This window comes from Suricata suricatta, chromosome 17, assembly GCF_006229205.1.
Source record: "Suricata suricatta isolate VVHF042 chromosome 17, meerkat_22Aug2017_6uvM2_HiC, whole genome shotgun sequence".
NCBI lineage: Eukaryota > Metazoa > Chordata > Mammalia > Carnivora > Herpestidae > Suricata > Suricata suricatta.
Genome location: NC_043716.1, coordinates 2641561 through 2663226, shown reverse-complemented (window position 1 = coordinate 2663226; position 21666 = coordinate 2641561). Strand labels below are relative to the sequence as shown.

The 21666-nt window shown below is 56.5% G+C and overlaps 1 protein-coding gene and 3 non-coding genes across 11 annotated transcripts; all 4 read left to right on the top strand.

Annotated features, from left to right (window-relative positions):
• Positions 1-1744: 1744 nt before the first annotated feature.
• On the top strand, positions 1745-19915 carry CTC1 (CST telomere replication complex component 1). Of its 8 annotated transcripts, XM_029927708.1 has the most exons (23): positions 1745-1837; positions 4067-4230; positions 8914-9151; positions 9292-9503; positions 9857-10001; positions 12439-12723; positions 12824-12952; positions 13481-13713; positions 13845-14022; positions 14110-14310; positions 14799-14925; positions 15725-15839; positions 15979-16306; positions 16393-16482; positions 16727-16920; positions 17287-17375; positions 17476-17650; positions 17857-17934; positions 18359-18503; positions 18590-18654; positions 18897-19062; positions 19188-19314; positions 19444-19915. In XM_029927708.1, the coding sequence occupies exons 1-23, from the start codon at positions 1805-1807 to the stop codon at positions 19581-19583; spliced, it is 3657 nt and encodes a 1218-aa protein (XP_029783568.1). In that variant the 5' UTR covers positions 1745-1804; the 3' UTR covers positions 19584-19915. The 8 variants fall into 8 exon arrangements, 7 of the variants coding, with proteins under 7 accessions (XP_029783568.1, XP_029783569.1, XP_029783570.1 ...); XM_029927709.1 differs by lacking the exon at positions 14110-14310; XM_029927710.1 differs by lacking the exon at positions 19188-19314 and having other exon boundaries at positions 19444-19565.
• A 656-nt stretch (positions 19916-20571) lies between these two features.
• TRNAI-AAU lies at positions 20572-20645 on the top strand. Its single transcript has one exon. It is a non-coding gene; the product is annotated as a tRNA-Ile (tRNA).
• Positions 20646-21023: 378 nt separating this feature from the next.
• TRNAS-AGA lies at positions 21024-21105 on the top strand. The gene has a single exon. It is a non-coding gene; the product is annotated as a tRNA-Ser (tRNA).
• A 277-nt stretch (positions 21106-21382) lies between these two features.
• Positions 21383-21456, top strand: TRNAT-AGU. Its single transcript has one exon. It is a non-coding gene; the product is annotated as a tRNA-Thr (tRNA).
• Positions 21457-21666: the final 210 nt, after the last annotated feature.

Genomic DNA, 21666 nt, shown 5'->3' with positions numbered 1-21666 from the left:
GAGAGCCTGACCTGGGCCGAGTCAGATGCTTAGCCACCACGTGAGCCACCCAAGCAGCCCTACATATATATTTTAAAGAAAGCTGGTTTAAAGTTTTATTTAGTTAAGTAATCTCTACCCTAGGAGTGCCTGGATGGCTCTGTCCGTTAAGCATCTGACTCTTGGATTGAGCTCGGGTCATGATCTCACAGTTTGTGAATCTGAGCCCTGCATCAGGCTCGGTGCTGACAGTGTGGAGCCTGCTTGGGGTGCTCTCTCTCTCTTTCTCTCTCTCTCTCTCTCTCTCAAAATGAAAACATTAAAAAGTAATCCCTACCCTCAATGTGGGGGTCAAATTCAGGACCCAGAGATCAAGAACCACATGCTGGGGTGCCTAGGACTCTGGATTTCAGCTCAGGCCACCATCTTTTGGTTCATGAGTTTGAGCCCCACATCAGGCCCTGTACTGACAGCTCAGAGCCTGCTTGGGACTCTCTCCCCCTGCTCTCTCTGTCTCAAGAATATATAAACTTTAAAAAAGTCTAGGGGTGCCTGGGTGGCCAGACGGTTGAGCTTCTGATGTCAGCTTAAGCCATTATCTTGCAGTTCGTGAGTTCGAGCCCTACATCGGGCTGTGTGCTAACAAACAGTTCAGAGCCTGCAGCCTGCTTGGGATTCTGTGTCTCCCTCTCTCTTTCCCCCTCCCCTGCTCATGCTCTCTCTGTCTGTCAAAAATAAATAAATGTCGGGGCTTCTGGGTGGCTCAGTCAGCTAAGCTTAGGCTCAGGCCATGACCTCACAGGTTCAAGCCCCACCTCTGTCCTGCGCCTGGAGACTGCTTCGAATTCTGTGTCTCCCTCTCTCTCTCTGCCCCTCCAATGCTCATGCTATCTCTGTAAAAATAACAAAAAGATTTTTAAACCATAAAAAATTTAATAAATAAATGTTGAAAATTTGAAAAAAAATAATAAAAGAGTCTATGCTTTTCTGACCGAGCCAGCCAGATGCCCCCACTTCTTATTTGGCAACAAGCACTGTTCTAGGCACCAGGATACACAGAGAAACAGAATAAATAGGATAAAGCTTCTAGGTACAGTATGGCGCAGAAACAATTACAGCCTAGGCACAGTCTAGTGGGGAAACTGTAAGATTTAATAGACGGAGGCAGAGATGGGAGGAAAGAGACCACGTTATGGAGCCAAGAAAGCCTTGGTTGGGGTCTGCGATTCCCGGGCGAGGTCCCATGGCCCGGGGAGTGGGGAGTCGGGGAGGTCGCGCCTGATAGGCGATGGGCGGGGGTTTTAAGGGCGAGGGGTTTCAGGTTTGGTCTTGGGGGGCTGATTACCAAGTAAGGGCATTTTAGGGTCACGGCGGGACAGGATAGGTTGCCTGTCTCGTTGGGGTGGGGAAAACTGGAGCTTCATGTTTGGCTGTTTCCAAACGGGGCAGAAACAATTACAGCAGAGAGTCAAGGCCATCACACAAGTATGAATGATGTGAGTGATGTGCTCTGACTGTACTAACAAGGAGACAGCTCTCTCTGGTTGGCAAGATCAGGGAGAGATGGAAAGCCGCTTAGAAGCGACCACCCAGGCGGGCTGCGCTGGAGCACCTGCGCTGAAACCCGTTCCGGGGACGCCAGCCAGGAAGTCATGGGCAAGCGGAGCTTGGGGCCCTAGAGCTCCTGCGGCTGCGCCCGGACCCCCCGGAGCCGGAGGTGGAGCCACGGCCGCGCCCACCGATGACGTCACCGGAGCGGCCTTCCCGGGAGCCCTCGCGCCGCGGCCGTTCGCGGGCTCTCGCTGGGCGTAGCCTCCGGCGCATCATGGAGGCCGACTCGCCTCCGGCTGCCGACTCCGTGAGTGCCGTTCTCCGTCCCTCGTCCCTGTTTCCTCGTGTGCCCGGATTCTCCTCTTACCCCTGCGCCCTCCACCTTGTTTCCATGCCTCCCTGCTCTCGCGTCCGCGCCCGGGCGAGGGGGCCCTGGGAGGCTGTCCGTGCCCCCACCGTCGCCGGTTCAGCGGATGTATTTGTTGGTTCCGGAGGCGCCAGCGGGGAGCCTTAGACACGCCTCCGCCCGTCCTGCAGGCTCCCAGCCCGCAGCGAAGCCGGGGGCGGCCTCCCGGCGCTCTTTGGGGCTGAGGGTTCCTGGGGGAGACCCCTGACGCAGCTGCAGGGCGAAGGGATAACGACGGTCGAAAAAAACGTCTGAGACACGAAGCGCACGGAGGGGTTAGCCAGGCAAAAAAGCACTGAAAGGGGTTTCAAGGCGGAGGCAGAGACCTGTTCAAAGGCAAGAGATAGTACCGGTATCTTTGAAATACTCCAGTTCAGTTGGGCGGTGATGGAGGGGTGAGAGCTGACCGTCTATAGAAAGTCTTGCTAAAGAGCGACCCTAAACTGGAGCGTAATCGGGAGTCAGCGAAGGTTTTGAAGCAGAAGAGCGATTGGAGGAGATACGGGTTTTCCCTTTACTGAGGTAGCAGTCCAGAGTACCAGTTAAGGCTGTGATTGAAAAGCAGTGAGAAAGGATGGTGACCCCGACCATGGCAGGAATGTTGGGAGGTTCCAGAAGTGAAGACAGTAAAAACTAAATAAATAAAAAATTAAGGAGGTAGAGTCTGTCTAAAGACTTGGGTCTCGTGTAGCAAAAAGAAGGCATTAAAGGGGGACTTGGAGTTTTCAGGGTAGAATTATTTGGTTGAGGGTGCTACTTGCCGATTATTGAACGTTGGAAGAGTGTTTCTTAAAATTTAAACATTTAAAAATTTATTTTTAGGAGTTTTTTGGTTTTTTTGTTTTTGATTTTTAAAACAGTGCTGGGATGTGTGGTGCCTTTACGTTGGTGAGGTGGAGCGGGTAGGCAGATGAGTATTACTAGAGATCGAGATAGATATCAGCTAAATTCGCATCTATGGATGGCCAGTAAAGACATCCAGTGGCTGAGGTCATTGAGGGGAAAGTGTATAGTGTTCTCAGACTTCAGCCTTTATCAGTACTGATCTGGGGAAGCTTATTTTAAAATATAGATTCCTGTGTCCTCTGCTCCTGCCAAGATTCTGATTCAGCAGATGAGATAAAAAGAATTCACATTTACAATAAAACTTAGGTGATTCTGGGGCCCCTGGGTGGCTCAGTTGGTTAAGCATCTGACTCCCACTCCATTCATGATCTCCCTATTTGTGAGTTTGAGCCCCATGTGGGGCTCTGTGCTCACAGCTGGGAGCCTGGAGCCTGCTTCAGATTCTGTCTCCCTGTCTCTCTACCCCTTCCCTGCTTGTTCTCTGTCTTTCTCAAAAATAAATAAACATTTAAAAAAATTCTTTTAATTATATTCGGTGTCCTGCTTATATACTGCTTATAATTAGGCAAATTTAAATTTAAATGCACATATTACTATATGATACTGTGCCATATATTTTTTTAATGTTTATTCTTGAGAGAGAGACAGACAGAGTGTGAGCAGGGAAAGGACAGAGAGAGAGGGAGACAGAATCTGAAGCAGGCTCCAGGCTCCCACCTGTCAGCACAGAGCCTGACGCGGGGCTTGAACTCACAAACCTAGATCATGAGCTGAGCTGATCAGATGCTTAACCAACTGAGCCACCCAGGCTCTCCCCTTGTTATATTCCTTATTAGCAACTGAAGGGATTTCTTTCAAGGGTGATTTTGAGTATTTCTGAACTTGCTGGCGTTAGGACCAGCCCCCACATAAGATAGAGTACCGCAGTATTGTACCTGGGGATCGTGGCCCTTAGAAGTGTGAGCAGGGGGCTGCGGGAGCCCCGGGCGGGGAGGCGTCACAGAGCAGTGCATACCAGTCGCGCCTGTCAGGATTGTATGCGTTTGGTAGGGACCTGTGGTGACACGGTCGGTTACTGCACGGTGCTCACAAGAGAAAGGGGATAAGACCTGAGGTGTGGCCAGACCATGTCATGCCCTTAGTTTCTTCTAATGTCTCACCTCTGTGGCTTGTCATCTTTATTTACGTGCCCTCTTCGTTTCTCTTTTTATTACTTTATTCCCAAAGTTTCATAGGAGGGCAGGTTGGTGAGGAAGACGTTTTAACTAGATTCACTTTCCTCAGGAGCAAGCCTGGCTTGAGGCCGCCCGGACCTTCGTCGAAGAGACCCTGTGTCCCGCCGGCGCGGAGCCCAATGCCCAGTTGAGCCAGCTGGTGGTTGACTGTGTGAAGAGCCAGTGGTTGTCCCAGGGGAAGAACCAGGGCTTCCCCCTGCCCCTCAGCTACAGGTGAGGAGAGGGGGCTTCAGGAGGAAGCGAACTTTGGGAAAAGAAGGACCGGTAGCTACGAAGGCGAAAATGAGAAGCATGAGAAGCAGGGCTAAGGGGAGGAAAGGGTGGTCTGACGGCCCCCTTCTGGCAGGTTTCCTTTCCCTGTGGTCCTTAATTGGCTGGTGTCAAGTGAGGGACCAGGAGAAGAGGGAGGAAGAGGGAAAGACAGAAAATTTGGAAAAAGAACTTCTAAGGTGGACAGGCTGATTTTCTTTCACTCGTGTGTTAGGAAACGAAGATACAGGGGACTAAGATGACAGCGAGTGCAGTTAGTCGTGTGTAAGACTGGGGGGGGCGCAGTCGGTCACGCGTCCGGCTTCGGCTCAGGTCATGATCTCACCTCTCGTGGGTTCGAGCCCTGCATCAGGTCTGTGCTGACAGCTCAGAGCCTAGAGCCTGCTTCAGATTCCGTCTCTCTCTCTGCCCCTCCCATGTTCATGCTCTGGCTCTCTCTGTTCCTCAATAAATGTTTAAAAAGTTTAAAAAAAAAGAAAGACTGGAGTTTAAAGTTTTCTGAAGGGATGTATGTGTGTGTGTGTATATATATATATATATATATATATATACACACACACACACATATATATACTTTTTTAAACAACACTTCTGTTTCTTAAACTGTTGAGGACGGTGGTAGTAAAGTACCAGGAGAAAAGGACTCCATGGCTAAGTGAGTTTAGGAAACCTCGAATCTGATGGGATAGCCTTCCCCAGGAAACTCATAGGCTTATCAACATTTTAAAGGCTCTAAAAGTCCCTTGAAAAGAAACCCAATTACATCCTCACAGAAGGAACCACTATCTCAAATATGGGGTGTATTATTGCTGTATCTTTATACATACACACACACACACACACACACACGTATGTATGTGCATATGTGTAATTTTTATGTGTATTTTTTAAATTTTTTAAATGTTTTTTATTTATTTTTGAGAGAGAGAGAGAGAGAGAGAGAGAGAGAGAGAGACAGTGCGATCAGGGGAGGGCCAGAGAGAGAGGGAGACACAGAATCTGAAGCAGGCTCCAGGCTCTGAGCCAGCTGTCAGCACAGAGCCTGACGCGAGGTTCGAACCCAAGAACCCTGAGATCATGACCTGAGCCGAAGCCGGATGCTCAACCGGATAAGCCACCCAGGCGCCCCTTTTTATGTCTATTTAACATAGCAAGCACGCTCACTCGTGTGCAGGGTAGGGGCAGAGAGGGAGAGGGAGACAGAGGACCTGAAGCTGGCTCTGTGCTGTTAGCACAGAGCCCAGTGTGGGGCTTGAGCCTACGAACCGTGAGATCATGACCTGAGCTGAAGTTAGATGCCCAATCGACAGGGCCCCCAGGCGCCTCTCTTTATAGTTTCATTGCACGTGCCTCTGTCCCTAAGCCACATAACGTAGGGTTTTGCATATTTTTGCCTTTATGTAAATGGCACTGTACCTCATATAGCCTCTGCAGTTTGCTGTCTGTGCCTGCAGGCTCAGTACGTTTACTCATAATAATGGCTCTAGCTCGTGCCTTTTAACCGCTGCATGGTGTTCTGTCGTGTGAGTATATGTGTCACTGTTGGTCCTCCAAAAAAGAAAAGGTGCAGACCTGTTTAGCTTTGTGTCCTTAGGCAGCCCCCAAACCTACTGGAGCGTGGGCTCCTCCCGCCCGGGGCTGACTCTGCTTAGGGCCGGTCCCTGTGCGCTGGGGCCTGCGCTCTGTCTCAGTCAGTAAAGACCAGGGCTCTCTGGGAGAAGACAGCTTAACTGTACTCTGTCACCCAGAGCATCATTTTCAAAGTTCTGGATCGTTTTCTCAGCCGTGGACCTTGTCATAAGCCGATGGTGGCTGAAAACGCTGGTCCGCCAGGACGTGAATCAGCGCCCAGCTTCCTTCACTGAGTAGGCGCTGCATCTCGATTCCGCGGGGTGCTTGCTGCGGCCGGGTGCAGTCAGTATGCACCGCTCCCCTTTTGAAATCCTCAACACTTGCCACATTTGCTCCAGTTCTTTTTTATTTTTTTTTTTGTTTCAAGTTTATTTATTTTGAGAGAGCTCGAGAGAGAATGAGCAGGAGAGGGGCAGAGAGAGAATCCCGAGCAGGCTCCGTGCCGTCTTGCAGAGGCTGAGGCGGGGCTCGAACTCCGCACCCTGAGATCAGGACCTGAGCCACCCGGGCACCCCTCAGTTCTTCTTCTTAAGTGAAGCGTTACAGATGGAGTGGAGCGTCCTAAGCGCCCTACCCCGATCTGGGCTCCTGTCTTCTGCAGCTGCCCCCACCGTCCCCGAGGGACGTGCAGGCCCCTCGCGTGTGCACACGGCAACTTCACCAGCTGTTTGCACATGGCTTTCCCATGGGTGGAGTGGTACCAATGGGCCCACCTAGCGGTACACGTCTACATCCAGAACCTTCCCCAGATCTGGGGTTTATCTTGGTTAAAAACATGGTTGTTTGCCTATTCGATAGATACGAAATGATGTCTTATTTTAATCCCAAAGTAATTTCTCAGGACACGCTTGCCTGGGGGCGCTTTTCTTTTCCTCCTGTGTGACTCTTCTCACCCTAATCCATGGGCCTCTGGTTTTCCTACTTTGTCTACAACTCTTGTCCACGTCAGTAACTATTAAGGTTAAATACGTTGTTTATTTAAACACAGGATGAAGTCTCAGGGGTTAAACTCCTGCTGTCGTGGGGAGGGCCCTGGGACAGAGCTACGTATGATTAGTCCTAGTGGAGGAGGCTGTGATTGCCTCTGCGGTGGGGCAGAGCCCCCCCAGGTGAGCTCAGTATGTGCCTAGTGGCCTCTGCGGTCACAGTCTAATGATGAAAGAGATCCGCGTCTCTCAAGATTCTGCCATTTCTGGAACGATGGAGAAATGGAGAAGCGCAAAGTCAGGAATTGTTAGGAAAGTTGGAAGCTTTTTAAAGATTCTTGCTGTTAAGGTAAATGTGAAATGGATGGCGCAATACGTAGAAGTGAGTCGGTAAAGATCGGTGGGTGAGGATAAAACAGGAATCATTTCACAGGTGTCAGGATTTTATTCATCTCTTTTCCTCTTCTCCTTCGTCGAGTGCCTGCAGTGTGCCAGGCCGTGGTTGGGCGGTGCATGTTGGAGAGCGGTGACAAGTGTGAGGATTTGAGGGTGTCACCTTCAGTTTCCTGACCCTCGACCCTGAAGAGTCTGGGAAAAGTGACTGTCCTTACTGTTTTCTGTTCTGAAGGTGTCTACTTGCTTTGTCCTGGGCCGTTAGAGAAGTAGAGAAACAGGAAGAGAACCTGGATTTTGAGCAGCCCCACCCCCCACCCCAACTTTGCCACCTACACCATGGGGTTCCTGATTTTTCGGTTTCCTGGAGGGTAGTGCTTACGGGGATTTTGGGTGAAGCTTCGATGAATTACTGAGCAGGAATGGACCCCATATCGTGTGTGCCCGGCGGGGACTTAATACCTGCTAGTTCCCATCTTTGCCTTTTATGCTCTCCGCATCTTTGTGGGAAAGAAGGAAGCCAGTGTGGAAGGGGCGTGGGCCACCTGGGACCGAGTTTGTCCCAACATGGGGGTGATGTTCGTGGGGATCCGGAGGAGTCTAAGTTACGATGTCTTGTATCTTCACCCTTTCTCTTTAGCTCAGAAGGTGGTGAGCGTGCCGGCGTGAGTCACAGGATCACAGGTGTGACTCTGTCCCCGCCGTCACCACACTGTCCATGCTCCACCTCGTCATGGACAGTGACGGGCGGTGTCACAGCGCTTGCCTGAGGACGGCTGATCTCAAGCATCTTCTGAGATCGGGGAGCTCGTGGTACCGACTCCCGTCCCGGCCTCTGCTTCCCCGCCGGTCGCGAGTTCTGTGATACCCTGGACCAGGAAGGAGGCCTGGCCATGGTGGCTGCCATAGGGTTCCCTGTGGAGCTGAAAGCCGAGAGGCCTCAGGGGGGCTGAGTGTGGCCAAGGTCATCCCACACTCCTCCCCTCAGGCTGTTCTTCCACTCCTTTGTGTCTCTGGGTCCTCTAGCGTCGTCTGGTTCAAAATGTCACTTGGCCCTGTCCGGCTTCCTGCCTGGTCTTTGGGCCTAGACCTCATCCTCGTTTCCTTAGGCTCTTAGCCCTAAGGCTTTCTCCTTGTTGGTTTTTAATGTTTATATTTTTGAGAGAAAAAGAGCAGAGCTGAGGAGGGGCAGAGAGAGAGGGAGACATAGAATCCAAAGCAGCTCCAGGCCCTCAGATGTCAGCACAGAGCCCGACATGGGGCTCGAACCTGTGAACTGAGAGGTCATGACCTGAGCAGAAGTCAGATGGACTTTGACACCCAAGTGCCCCATGTTTTTAATTAGAGAGAGAGCGCTAGCGTGAGCTGAGGAGAGGAGTAGAGGGAGGGGGAGAGAATCCTAAGCAGACTCCATACTCAGCACGGAGTCTGACTCAGGGCTCGATCCCACAACCCTGGTCTCATGACCTGAGCTGAAATCAGAAATCTGAGGGTCAGCTGACTGAGCCACCCAGGCGTCCCAGGCCTTGGGGCTTTTGCCCTTGAATCAAACTCCTATCTTAGTCTGTATTTTCCATTGACCTTTCCTTGGGATCTTGGGGGCTTTGTTGGGGTTGAGGATAATTTCCTAGGCGGGGTATGGCTTTGCAGGACCTCTGCTCCCTTCCCTCTTCAGCTTTGTCTCAGTGCAGGACCTCAAGACCCACCAGAACCTCCCGTGCTGCAGCCACCTGTCATGGAGCAGCAGCACCTACCAGGCTTGGGCGCAAGAGGCTGGACCAAGAGGGACTCCCCTGCCCCGGGAGCGGCTGTTGCTCTTAGGGACACTAACAGACCTATCAGAGGACTCGGAGCAAGAGTGCCGGAAAGGAGACCTCTATGTGAAAGACCACACCGGTGTCCTGGGCTGCGAGGTGAGTGGGAGGCGGAGGTCGATCGCTTCCGATCCTGACAGGAGTGGTGTCTGGGGAGCGAGGCAACCGAGTGTCTACGGGAAGAAAGGTGGAGAAGAGTGGAAGGGTCCTTGCGAGCCCGTGCTCTTGGTCTTTTCTAGCTCATAGATCTGGACCTTTCGTGGTTGGGCCGTCTCTGTCTGTTTCCCAGTTGGAGCTACCTCCCCCCGCCCAGGTGGAATTCTTCAGGGGAAGGACACTTGGAGCTCTGGAGTGCTCCGGTGCCGGTGCTCCCCGTGACCAGCAGCCCTGGCTCCCTCAGCCCTCTCTCTGTTCTCTACCCAGAGACCGCCTCCCGCCTGCTCAGGCACAGGTAGTGAGTCCTTCCTGGTGGGGGGAGGACGGAGCGCTGTGCAGCTGGGAGGAGGGGGTGGGTGTGGGGCTAGCGGGAGGCGGGGGGGTTTCTGGGAGCAGGATGAATGGAGTGTTCTGGATCGGGGTGGGGGGTCCTCTCTGGGTATCAAGAGTGGGAGTCTTTGAGGGAAGTTTGCCTCACCTGAGGTCGGGAAGAGTCTGAAGGGAGTCTTTAGAATGATTGCTTTGGGCTAGGGAAATTTTAAATTACTGCGAGGTTACTTAGGGTGGAAGGAAAGGCCTCTGTGGGAAAAAGGAAATAAGTAGGACTTTTCCCAGGACTTGTCCCTCTCCTGTCTCTTCCTCCTTTAGAGGCAAGCTCCGAGGTGTGCAGCCAAACCTGGCTGGGAAGCTGGTCCGCGTGAGCGCCCTGGTGAGGAGTCAGAAGAAATCTCACTTTGTCCTGTCCCTGGGCGGGTCCTCGCCAGCTGGCAGCCTCGTGTCCGTTGTTGTGCAGGTGAGGACGGGGGTCGGATCGGGGCTGGGGAGGTGCGGCGGGGCTTCAGAGCTCTTCTCGGGAGAGAGGACAGCAGGAAGGGGGGGCAGAGAGGGGAGTGCTTTTCGCGGACAGTGCTATCGAAGGAGGAGTTGGGGAGCTCCGTTCCCACACCCAGGAAGCGGGGGGCAGACGTTCCTGCTGTGCGGGTCGTTTGAGGGGACACCTGTACTGCGGGTGGCTCCGTCACACCTGCCACAGTTCCTTGTTTTCCCTGTGTCATCAGGATGACTAAGAAAAGGATACAAATTAGCACCGATAAGACATCAAGTATGTGCATGCTTTTTTTTTTTTTTTTTAAGAGAGAGACGGAGCACAAGAAGGGGGAGAGGGGCAGGGGGGAGAGAGAAAAAGAATCTTAAGCATGTTCCATACTCAACACAGAGCCCAACGTGGGACTTCATCCCACGATCCCAGGATCATGACCTGAGCAGAAATCAAGACGCTCAACCCACCGAGCCACCCAGGTGCCCCAAGGACATGCACTTTTTTGAAAACTTGGCACTTACTGTCTTAGGACTCACATAATTATCTGAATAATGTTTCAAAAGCATTCAAGACAGCCGAAGGCTAAGCAGGCTCTCTCATATGTGTATCAGGAAAGGCAGCTCAGAGATGTGGTGGCACCGTCAGTATCCTTGTGTCATGAGCTTGAGTGGCAGTTACTAGCGTGTTAAAGGAACCTGCAAATTCTAGAACTAAAACTGCTTAGAGGCCGCCTAAATTTCTGGTCTTGTTTTCCCTCCTGGGGAATAAAAGAGTTCTCGATTTCCTTTACATTCGACTGATTCACGTGTCCTAGAGACCACGGGCAATGCTGGTCAGGGCGCAGTTGGCCTGGACGGGGCAGGAGTGATCTCTGTGTGTGTATAGGCTGTGGCGGAGACCAATTGGAGACATGCTGTCCCCCTAGATGACCCCAGGGAAGCTCTTCTGTGATGGAGGAGCTGAGAGCATCTCTTGAAAGGGAAGGACTGGACTCTGGAAAGAGAAGAGGTTCAGGGGGTACTAGCTGTTGCTACGGAGCTGGGGACACGAGGCAGCTACACAGTGGCCCCGCCGGAGAGTGCTTGGCACTGGGGTGACGTGGGTCTGACTTCCTCGAGTGGCACTTTTGTCTTGGAAGAGGAGTTGAGGAAACAGCCGTGCTGTGCCTGCTAGGCTCGGGGCGGACAGGGCAGGGCCCGGGGTCCACGTTCACACAGAGGAAGGCAGTGCTGGCATCCGAGCCCAGGCGGAGGGGCTGCGAACCAGGGGTCCTGGTGGAGGTGGGAGGAGGTCTTGCGCGCAGGGCAGCGGGGGAAGAGCAGAAGCACCCTCTGTGGAACCAAACCGCTCTGAGCCGCCGTCCTGTGCGAGCAGGAGCTTCAGCCGGGTCTTAGCAATGCCTGGCGAGGTCTGAGCAGCGGATGGGGAGGGGGCGGGGTCCGGGTGACCTGAGTTGGCAGTGTGTTTCGGAGCCACCGCGAATGGCTGCATGTTCTCTGGACCCTAAAAGGTTGTTCCCTTGGGGAACCATCTCCTTCCCTCGTGCAGAAGTTGCAGCAGCCACGCTGCTCCAGACGACACCCCGCTCTCTGAGGTTTATTTTCTTTACGTTCCTATAAAATAAAGTTTTTAGCCTGTCATTTCTCGGTTTTCCCCCTCCTCTTGGCTTTCCCATCTTGTGTCCTGTGACTCCCAGGAGCGATCCTTCTCCATCTTGGCCCATGTTCTCACTGCCTTCGGCGTCCTGAGTTCCGAACATTTTTATGCTGCTGCTTCTTGCTTGAATCGCCCTTCTGTCTCCTCTCTGCTTTGACACAGCAGAGGCGTCCTTCCGGACCCTGGGCAGGGTCGGCTGCTTTGGCCGGGTCGTCCTCATCACTCCAGCCCAGCCTCGCCTTTTCTTTCTTTGCCCACAACCTTGTGGAGTACGTGTGATTTCTGACACTTGATCGCGTAGGTCCGTGTCGTTACTTGAGTTGGTGTCTGTGGTCCTGGTGGTTGAAATATGTTGGGGAAGCGGGCCCGACCTGCTGTATTTCCCTTCACGTCCCTCCCGACACTGGGTACGCACGCGCTCCAGGCGTGCTGGTGAGATAAATGGAAGTTGTGTGTGCATTTTGGGGTACGGTGGGGAAGTGCAAAAGCCGTAATTTTGGGATGGCGTATTTCTGCATTTTGGCGGGATGGTTTGCATCTTCAGTGGGGGATTGGGAAATCTGTGGCACCTCCCGTGAGAGGGCAGAGATCCAGGAGGTGAAGTGTTACCTGGCAGACAGGGCGGATGAAGAGGCAGGGGAAGAGCTCCCGAGGAGCAGGTCTTGGAGGTCAAGTCACGATGGAAAGACGGGCAGTGGGGCAGTGTTGTGGGAAGCATCTCACGCACTGTATCACCTGCCCCTGCACGAGCCAGACCCCTGCCCAGCTGGTGTGGCGCCGAGCCCTCCGGCCTGGTGGGTCCTATGTGCTGACAGCCTTGCGAGTCGTGAGGATCCGCGGCCACTGCTACCGCGTTTGGACGACCAGTCCCTCCTCCTGTCTGCTGCCGCTGAGACCCGAGTGTGTGCGGGAACTGGAGCTCGAGCTGGACGGACCCCTCTTGGAGGCTGACCCCCCGCCACTCCCTGCGCCCGGCAGCTCCCGGGACGGGGACAGGGAAGCACCTCTTTCCCGGACCTCCACGCTCCTGTCATATAGGGTGAGCCTGAGGGAGACATCCGAGAGCCTGGGGGGCCGGAGAGGCGGGGCTCCAAGGAGGGAGGCAATCGCGATCACTGGGCCCTTCGGCGTGTTGGCAGGGGAAGGTCACTGACGTGCTGAGTCAGCCGGCCGGCCTGTACGAGGTGGACGGGCAGCTGGTGCTCTGCCTCGCCTACCAGCAGTTCCACAGCCTCAGGAAGGTGGTGCGGCCGGGAGTCTCCCTGGAGGTAGGTATGTGCGGGGCCGGGTCGGGGCCCTCTCGGCGGCGGCCGCCCACCGCCTTTGTGGACTGGCCTTTTTGTTTGTTTTCTTTTATTGCACTAGCAGCAGAGTCAGAACGTCTGCAGCAAAAATATGAGAGGACTGAGTGTGTGTTGGAGGTGGGGATTGCAGACTTGTGCCAGGAACAGTTTGGGTTCGGGTCAGGAAGGGCCTTCGCAGGGCGGGAGGCGAGGCTGGGACCGACGGGCAGCCGTGGGGCCTGGACGATCTCAGGCAGCCTGCTGAGTGGCGGCCCAGCCCCCCACCAGGAGCCTCCTGGCCTGGGGCCCTCAGAACGCGGAGTGGAGCTCATGGGAGGGGAGGGCTTGTGATGGGACGTGAGGCAGGGGGGCTGGGAGGAGGTGCGCGTGGGGGAGAAGTCATGTCTCCCCTGGAGCCCGGGCCGGGGTAGCGGGGAGACCGCGGTGAGTCTGCCTGGCTTGTTCGGTTGAGGGCTTCACCTCTGCTTCGTCCTGCGTTCTGCTCTCCTCCAGCTCCAGGACGTCCACCTGCTGCAGTCGGTGGGCGGGGGGATGACAAGGCCGGTGCTGGCCCCCTGCCTCCACGGTGCAGTCCTGCTCCGGGGCTTCTCCTGCCAGAAGCCCGAGACTCCTTTGTTCCACCAGGCCCAGGGGGCCTCCCTGTATGAGCAGCTAGTGTGGGAGCGCCAGCTAGGACTCCCCCTGTACCTGTGGGCCACCAAGGCGCTGGAGGAGCTGGCTTGCAAGTGAGGACAAGGGTCCGGGCTGGGGGGTGGGGGCGGCCAGGGGGTAAGCCGCCTCGTGGGAAAGGGGAACCGGGGCCTGGAAGAGGCGCCCCCGCCTTCGGGGAACATGACCGCCTCTCCCCCTGGCCAAGGCTGTGCCCCCACGTGCTGAGACACCACCAGCTCCTGCAGCACTCCTGTCCCGGGAATCCCAGCCCGGGGCTGCAGCTTCTGGCCCCCGTCCTGGATGTCCTGGCCCCGCTGGGCAGCAGCCGCCGCAATGCCCACAAGGAGATCCTCGAGGATCCGCATCACTGTCCCCTGCAGAAGGTATGAGCGTGTGCAGGGAAGGTGAGGTGGGTGGCGGGGCCGTGCCCCGCGGGGCTTGCTGAGTGACTGCTCTGCTGTCCCTGGCAGTACGTGCGGCTGCAGACCCCCTGCTCTTTCCCCACTCTGGCCACCCTGAAAGACCAAGGCCGCTGCAGGGCCTGGGCCTCCTTTGACGCGAAGACCCTCCTGCCCCTCCCGGAGGCTTCTCACCTGACCAGCGGCGAGCTCAACCAGCGTCTGTCGTGGTCCTGGCTCTCCCTGCTGCCCTCCACCTTCCACCCGCCCCAGGTAGGGGGCGCCCGCGAGGCCCGGCGACTACCTGATTTTGCCGCCCTCCTTGCCGCTGGCTGTCGTAGCCTTTCCTGTCGTTGTGGCGGCGCTGGCCTCTTAGACCGCCCTTCTCTTGTCCGCCTGCTCCGTGCGTATTTCCCTGCCACAGACAGGAGAGCGGGCTGCCACCCACCTGGGCTCATGAAGCTCTCTCTGAGTCCTTTTCCGTTTCTGCCAGCGCGTGGGAGATAAGCCCCGCCTCCTTCCCATGTCCTGTGAGTCCCTGTATGGGCTCCTACTGCCACCTTGATGCGTGCGCTTTCTGCCCCGCTCCCGAACGTGCGGATGTTTTTTGTATCTGTCATCCCCACCCGATACGAGTTCTTTGAAGTCAGAAACTGCGTCATTTCTTTCCGCTTTGTAGCCAACATTTAGCGACGTCTGGCTTATAGCAGATGCTGAGCATTTCATAAATACTTGAGATCTTGTCTTTCGTCTCCCTGCAGATCTTAACTGGGCTTCTGGCAGCTTCCTCTCACAAAGGCTGCCTGCAGCTCCGGGACAGAAGCGGCTCCCTTCCCTGCCTCATCCTGGCTACGCACTCCCAGCCCATCAGGGACACCCGGCTCATAGGTCAGGAGTTCGGACGATGGCGGCTGGGGAGGGCCTCAGAGCAGCGGGGCCGGGGAGGAGGCGTCTACTGGGGTTTTCTCGAGCTGTGAAGTGGAATATGTTGTCCACAAGTTCAGGGACAAGTCTGGGAGACAGTCCTGACAGAGGACCGGAGCAAGGGTTTCTGGAGTGAGAACGCCGGTCCCCAGCGTTCACCCCTCCCACCATAGCTCCTGATGTGCACCGAGGATGTTGCTTCTTAGTTCAGCAGAGTAACGGTCTTCTTTTTATTTTTTTTAATGTTTTACTTATTTTTGAGAGAGAGAGCATGAACAGGGGAGGGGCAGAGAGAGAGGAAGACACAGAATCTGAAGCAGGCTCCAGGCTCTGAGCTGTCGGCACAGAGCCTGACTCGGGGCTCGAACCCACAAACTGTGATGTCATGACCTGAGCCGAAGCCGGACACTCAACCAGCTGAGCCACCCAGGCGCCCCTTGTAAAGGTCTTCTCTGGACCTGCTGAGATTTATGGGCAGGGAAGGCTGTAAAGGAAGGTTTCTCTGACCAAGGAACCGGCCTTGTAGGGATTTGTGAGAAAGTGGACATGAGGCCTAGGAGGCTGGGGGCAGGATTGGACACATGGCTGGGATGGTTTCTCCCCTGGAGATGGCAGTTGTCTAAGGAGGGGGGCAGGCCTGGGTCCTCCCCGTGTGTTAGGGCAGCAGCTCAGGCCTGGGCTGGGCGGTGAGAGCTGCAGGGGAGTCTCCTTCACTGCCCAGCCACCGCACTCTTGTCTTGCCAAAACAGAAAACTCTCTCTAGGCTGCTTGGTGCGGACAGAGAAGTTCCAGGTGATCATAGAGAGGAACATCAGGACCACCTTCCCTTCCTATAAGGAGCTGGGCATGACGGGCTTCGTCCAGAAGCAGCAGGCCAGGTCGGCCCCTCGGGGCAGCGGCGATACCCCGAGTGTCTGAGGGGAAGGGACGGGCCTGGTGCGGGTGCAGGACAGCTGGGGCCCACCGCCCCCAGGGCCTGCATCGCTAAGAAACCTCCCTCCTCGTCTCTCCCGACAGAGTCTATATCCAGTTCTTCCTGGCCGACGCCCTCATCCTGCCGGTGCCGAGGCCCCTGCTTCTCTCAGCCGCCTCCCTCGTGCCTTCTCAGACAGAGCCCGCCGCCCCGGACGGCGTCCCCACGGAACAGAGCCGACTGTTCTTGCTGTCCCACAAGGAGGCACTGATGAAGAGGAACTTCTGCATCCCCCCAGGGGCTAGTCCAGAGGTGCCCAAGCCCGTCCTCAGCTTCTGCGTATCGGGGCGCTGGCTTGGGGGCACCCAGAGGAAGGAGGGCACTGCGTGGGGCCCACCTGAGCCCAGCGGAGATGAGAGCAAGGATCAGAAGGTAACCTGGACTGCGGGGATCTGGGGCCCGGCAGCCGGTGCCCGGCTCCTGCCTGAGGCCCCCGCGCCTGCCTCCCTCCCTCCCAGGTCCTCTTACTCTTCCGTGGCTCCTCCATCCGCTGGTTCGAGTTCGTGCACCCGGGTCAAGTGTACCGACTGGTGGCTCCTGGCCCTCCCGTGAGTGCCCACGTCGCCCTGCACTCACCCTTCCCACGGAGAGCTCTTTCAGCCCGGGCTCTGGAGAGCGAAGAGCAGTGCCTGGTCACTGCCGAGGTCCCCTGGAGCGAGGGCGCAAAGCCTATCTGAATCTGGACCACTTCCCTCGCCAGGCTCCGGAAGGAAAGCAAAATCGTCCTAGTATTCTGTAAGCCTCCCTGTGGAGCAGGCCGCACTCACGGAGTCGTCTTCCTGTCCCCGGCAGACACCGCTGCTGTTCGAGGAGGGTGGGCCATCCTGCGTCGCGCAGCGCCCTCTGGAGCTGGCTGGCTGCGCGTCCTGCCTCACTGTCCCGGACGAGTGGACGCTGGAGCTGGAGAGCAGCCGGGACCTCCCCGCCGTGCCGGACGCCAGCCAGGCCCTGCCCGAGTCCTCGCTGGCCGAGCTGCTCAGTGGCGAGTAAGTGTCCGCCCGGGCCCCTCCCGCTGCGGGCGGGTTCGGTGCAGCGGCCTCCACGGCGCGCCTCTTGCACGCGCTTTAGCTCCTAGAGGAGTGGCGGCCGTGGGAGACGGAAGTGGTGTTTGATGCCCGATTTCCCCCTGGCATGCCCTCGTTCTGAAGAGATCGTGAGCAAGCTTTCTCACAATTAAGGAAAAGCTGTAGCAACAAAAAAGAAATATTAAAAAAAAAAAAGATGAACAAAAGGGCAAAGCTGAACATTGACAAGGAAGGGCCTTCGTTTCTAGTCACGTAGTGCTTGTCCTCCAATCTTTTCACTTCTCTGCCTTCTTACTCTGCCGTCCCTGTACTTCTGTGACCCTGCAGCCACACCAATTCCCTGGTGTCCTTCTCAGCCGAGGTTTTGTCACGGACCCTGTGTGAGCCGTTCCCCGCCCCTTTCTGGACAAGGCCTGGTAATGACCCCTCCTTTGTGTGTGGGGGGGAATAGGGTATCGAGGACTTTGTGGTCCTGGCAGATGCCACCAACCCCTCCCCGCCCCTCCCCTCCTGTAGCCAGTGCCCGGACCTCCAGAGGGTGTGTGAGGCTGACTGTAGCTGTGCGGGCCGCTGACTGCCCGTTCCCCCCTCACCTGGACGTCTACATCAAAGACCCACACCTGCCCCCGCCGCTGGGCCTCCTGCCGGGAGCCCGAGTCTACTTCGGGCAGCTGGAGAGAAAGATTGCCAGGTGCAGGTCTGCGCGGCCGGCTTTGTGCCCCGCACCCCGCCCCGCCGACGTGGTTCTTGGGCGTGCCTCCGATGGGCTGTTAGTGTGCTGCGAGTGCCCTCTCCCCTGGCCGGGTCCTTCCCTTGTCCCGCCCTCTGCTTCGGCGGGGTCTCAGCCTGCGACCTCATGGGGCTTCTTTCCTTTGCCACTTCCTCCTCCGCTTGCAGATCCCACAATGTTTACTGTTGTTTCCGGCCGTCCACTTACCTGCAGGTCCTGAGCTTCCCCCCGGAGAGCGCCATCAGGTCGGTGGCCCAGGCCCTGCTCCCCAGCCCTCAAGGCCTTCAGGCCGCTTCCTCCACATGGCCCTGGCTCCGGGAGTTTTGCCCTCACTAGTTTCTGTCCTGGTGGGGCATGTTGAGTCAGAAGGGTTTCCCCTGCCCCAAGTACAGATGCCTGAAACTTACTGTCTTACCCAGAAAGAGTCAGTGGTTGAAGCTCTGAAAGGTTCTTCAGCCTAAAACGTCACTCTCTTGCTTGGCTGACATCTTGGATCAAGTCTGAGCAATAATCGGTTGTCAGGGGTCGGGACGCAAAATGGGCTGGGAGGCTTCCCGGAGAGTACAGAAGCCACTACTGTCCCTGTCCCTGCACCTGCGCGGTCCTTCCAGACCTCGCTCGCTTCCGCCCCTGTGAGCCGTTCCGTGACCTCTCCCTCCCCGTCTTCAGTGTGCCGCTGCCCCGCATCTTCCTCGCTGAACTGCTGCAGGGGCGCCGGGCCCCGTTCCAGGCCACCGCCTCTTGCCACATCGTTTCTGTCTTCAGCCTTCAGCTCCTGTGGGTTTGTGCTCACTGCACCAGTCTGTGCCCCCAGGTATGGGCGGGGCCGGGCGAGCCGGTGCGGTGGCAGGGGCTGTGATGGGGCCCGGAGGGTCTGTCCAACCGCTCTCCTCGCCGCAGGGGAAGTGCACTCGCCAGGGCGCCACCTGCCCCACACAGACGTGTGTAAGCCAGGCCAGCATCAGGTGAGCGCCCAGGTGGGCACCCATCGCGCCATCTATCTCCCTCCTACGTGACTTCACCTGTCGGCCGTCCTGTTGATAGCCCAGTTCCTGGCTGTTGGGAGTTGCTTAATGAGTATGTGGGGAGGAATGAACTCAGGTACAATGAGTTAAGACTGGAAGAGGCGGGCCGGGAGGCGCGTCGGGCCCCTGGGCTGCGGGGTTTGCGGTGGGAGTCCCTGCTTCTCTTGGCCCCTCTTCCCCAGGCTCCTGGTGGAGGACGGCACTGCCGAGGCTTTGGTCACCTGTCGGAATCATCACGTGGCGACGGCATTAGGGCTCTGCCCTAGTGAGTGGACCTCGCTCCTGGAGTGTGTCCGAGGGCCAGGGAAGGTGGCCTTGCAATTTACAGGTCCTGGAGCCCAGGTGGAGGTGAGACGTGGCTGGGACGTGGGGGCCCGATTCCCAGATTCCCAAGAGTTTGGTAGAAAGTTCAAGAATTTGAGTTCTGGGGAAAAAAAATTGAATTCTGATTAATCCCGAGTGGGCCTTTCTAGTCCTCAGCCAAGATTGATGAGCCCTTGGTCCTCTTCCTCCGGACGCTTTGTACCAGCTTTTCTGTCCTCCGCCCTGTTGTGCTTTCTTTTGAGCTTGAGAGGAAATCCTCCGTCCTCACTGTGCCGGGTAAGGGAGGAGGGGTGTGCAGGCCCACGGGCCCCGGGAGGACGGCGGATGAGCGCGAGATTGCGGACAGTGGGTGTGGCCCACAGCCCACACGCACAGGGCGGACACCTTCCTCTCTTCCCACCGCAGAACCTCCTCGGCTGCAGCGCTTCCAGTGCGGGGAGCTGACTCTCCTGACTCGTGTGAATCCCCGGATCCGGCTGTCCTGCCTTTCCATCCAGGAGCCCAAGCACCCCAGCTCCCTGGGAGCCTTTTCTTTATCCTGCTAATGGGGACTGCATGGTGGCTGGAAAGTCCTTCCGGCAGGGAGGCCCCGAAGCCCCTGCCCATCTCCTCCCCCTTGTCCCCTTACCCGTTCTGTGATCACACCAGGACCCCAGGTCCCCGATTTCACAAACTGCTGTCCTTCCGCAGTTTCCTATTTGGTGTCACCCTGCCTCGAAATTGTTGAAATGGGCAAATCCTGGCACTGTTGACATTTCCCCTCTGGTGGGGGTCAAGCCATTGGCCCTGACGGGTGGCCCTGCGCACCTGGGCTCTGCCTTTGTGGGGGCGTTTGTGATAGGCCCTTGGCCTGCAATAAAGCTGGTGATGTTTCTCACTCCGGCTCATCTCAGGGCCCCAGGCCTGCCCACCAGGCAGCCCATCCATCGTTTTGGCTGTTTGCTGCTAGTGGCAAAATCGGTTTGGAGAAGAGTTTCTGGTCCCACAAAACTACCAGAAGTCTTCCCTTGAAGGGAAGAAATTGGGGAGTGGAGGACAGGGTAGACAACATGGCTATGGTGGCCTCAGCCCGCAAGGTTGGATCCAGGGAGACGTCAAGTGCCCTGGCCTAGAGGGTTCCGGAGAACACGATGGGTTTGGGGGGCGGGGGGTGCCAAGCACTAGCAGGGGCTCCTGAGTGAGCCCCGACCGTGCTAAGGGTTTCTCATGGGCCAGGCCTAAGGCAGATCAGTGATCAAAACCCTGAGACCCGCCGGAATTCTGAAGGCAGAATTCAGGAGTTGGCCGGAGCTGTTATTTGTGGGTGATGCTGCATTTGGCCGGTGTTCTAGTTCTTTCTTGGGAGCTGCTGGCTTGCTACATGGAGAGCTATGGCCGAGTCCCTTCTCAGAGACGTGTGGAGACTTTCCTTCCTGGCCGTTAGTGGAAGCTTCCAGTTTGTGCTTGGAAAACCTTTGGGTCCTGGTCTTGTGGAGCTTGCCTACCCTTGAGTAATGCCTATGTAGAGACTTGAATCATTCTTTTGGCGCAGCTGGCCGGTTAGCTCAGTTGGTTAGAGCGTGGTGCTAATAACGCCAAGGTCGCGGGTTCGATCCCCGTACGGGCCACAGAGGGCTTCTTTTTCCGCCCACCTGCTGTTTACGGCAACCCACAAATTTCTACGCGGAACCAGAAGATTTTTGATCGCAGAGGACATGGGACCCACCGCCTCTCAAAACAAATCACTAGCATGCGGCAGGGTTTGGGAGGGCGGTCCCCGGGCCGGGGCGAAGGGAGCCTTTCCAGGGAGGCGGGTGGAGACAGACTGGGTCGGATCCCGGCGGAGGAGCCTAGGGAGGCGGCGCGGCCGCGGCGGCGTCCCCAAGTACCCCCGCAGGTGCTTGCGCCCGCGCTGTCCCGGGCCCCCAACTGCTCAGCAGCTCGGGGCCGTGTTTGCAGGGCTCGCGAACTGGGAAAGGCTAGCACGAGCCTAGTCTTGCGGCGGTGTAGTCGTGGCCGAGTGGTTAAGGCGATGGACTAGAAATCCATTGGGGTCTCCCCGCGCAGGTTCGAATCCTGCCGACTACGCAAGCTCTTTTTCTATTGCGACGTTCTGGCCGGGTCCAAGGTCAGATTCCGCAGAAATCCAGGTGTATGGGGTCCTACACTCCTGTGGGTTCCCCAAGCCAGTACATCTGCCAGGAGTTCAAAACTTTGCTTTATTCCTTTCGATACCGTGGGATGGGGCGATGCCGAATCCTGCCACTCTGCGGAAACTAGTTTTAGAAAAGTCTGAAGGTGCTACAGCCGCGCTCCGCGCGCTCCTTTCCTGTACTGTATCTTCAGAGAGATACCCAGTGTCTTTGGCGCCGTGGCTTAGTTGGTTAAAGCGCCTGTCTAGTAAACAGGAGATCCTGGGTTCGAATCCCAGCGGTGCCTTTATTTCAGCCTTACGGAACGACTTTAACGTTTTATCGCTAAATCGGTCTTCACTAATGAATTTATTGAATGTTTTTACACCATGGGAGCAAGGGTTCCAGTTCCGCCCTCGGAAGGCCCAGATTTCCTGCGGAAACGAGTTTGCCACTTCCAGGAGACAACAGCCCGAAAACCCGCCCCCGCAAACGGGCCCAGCCGCTCTGGCCCGAG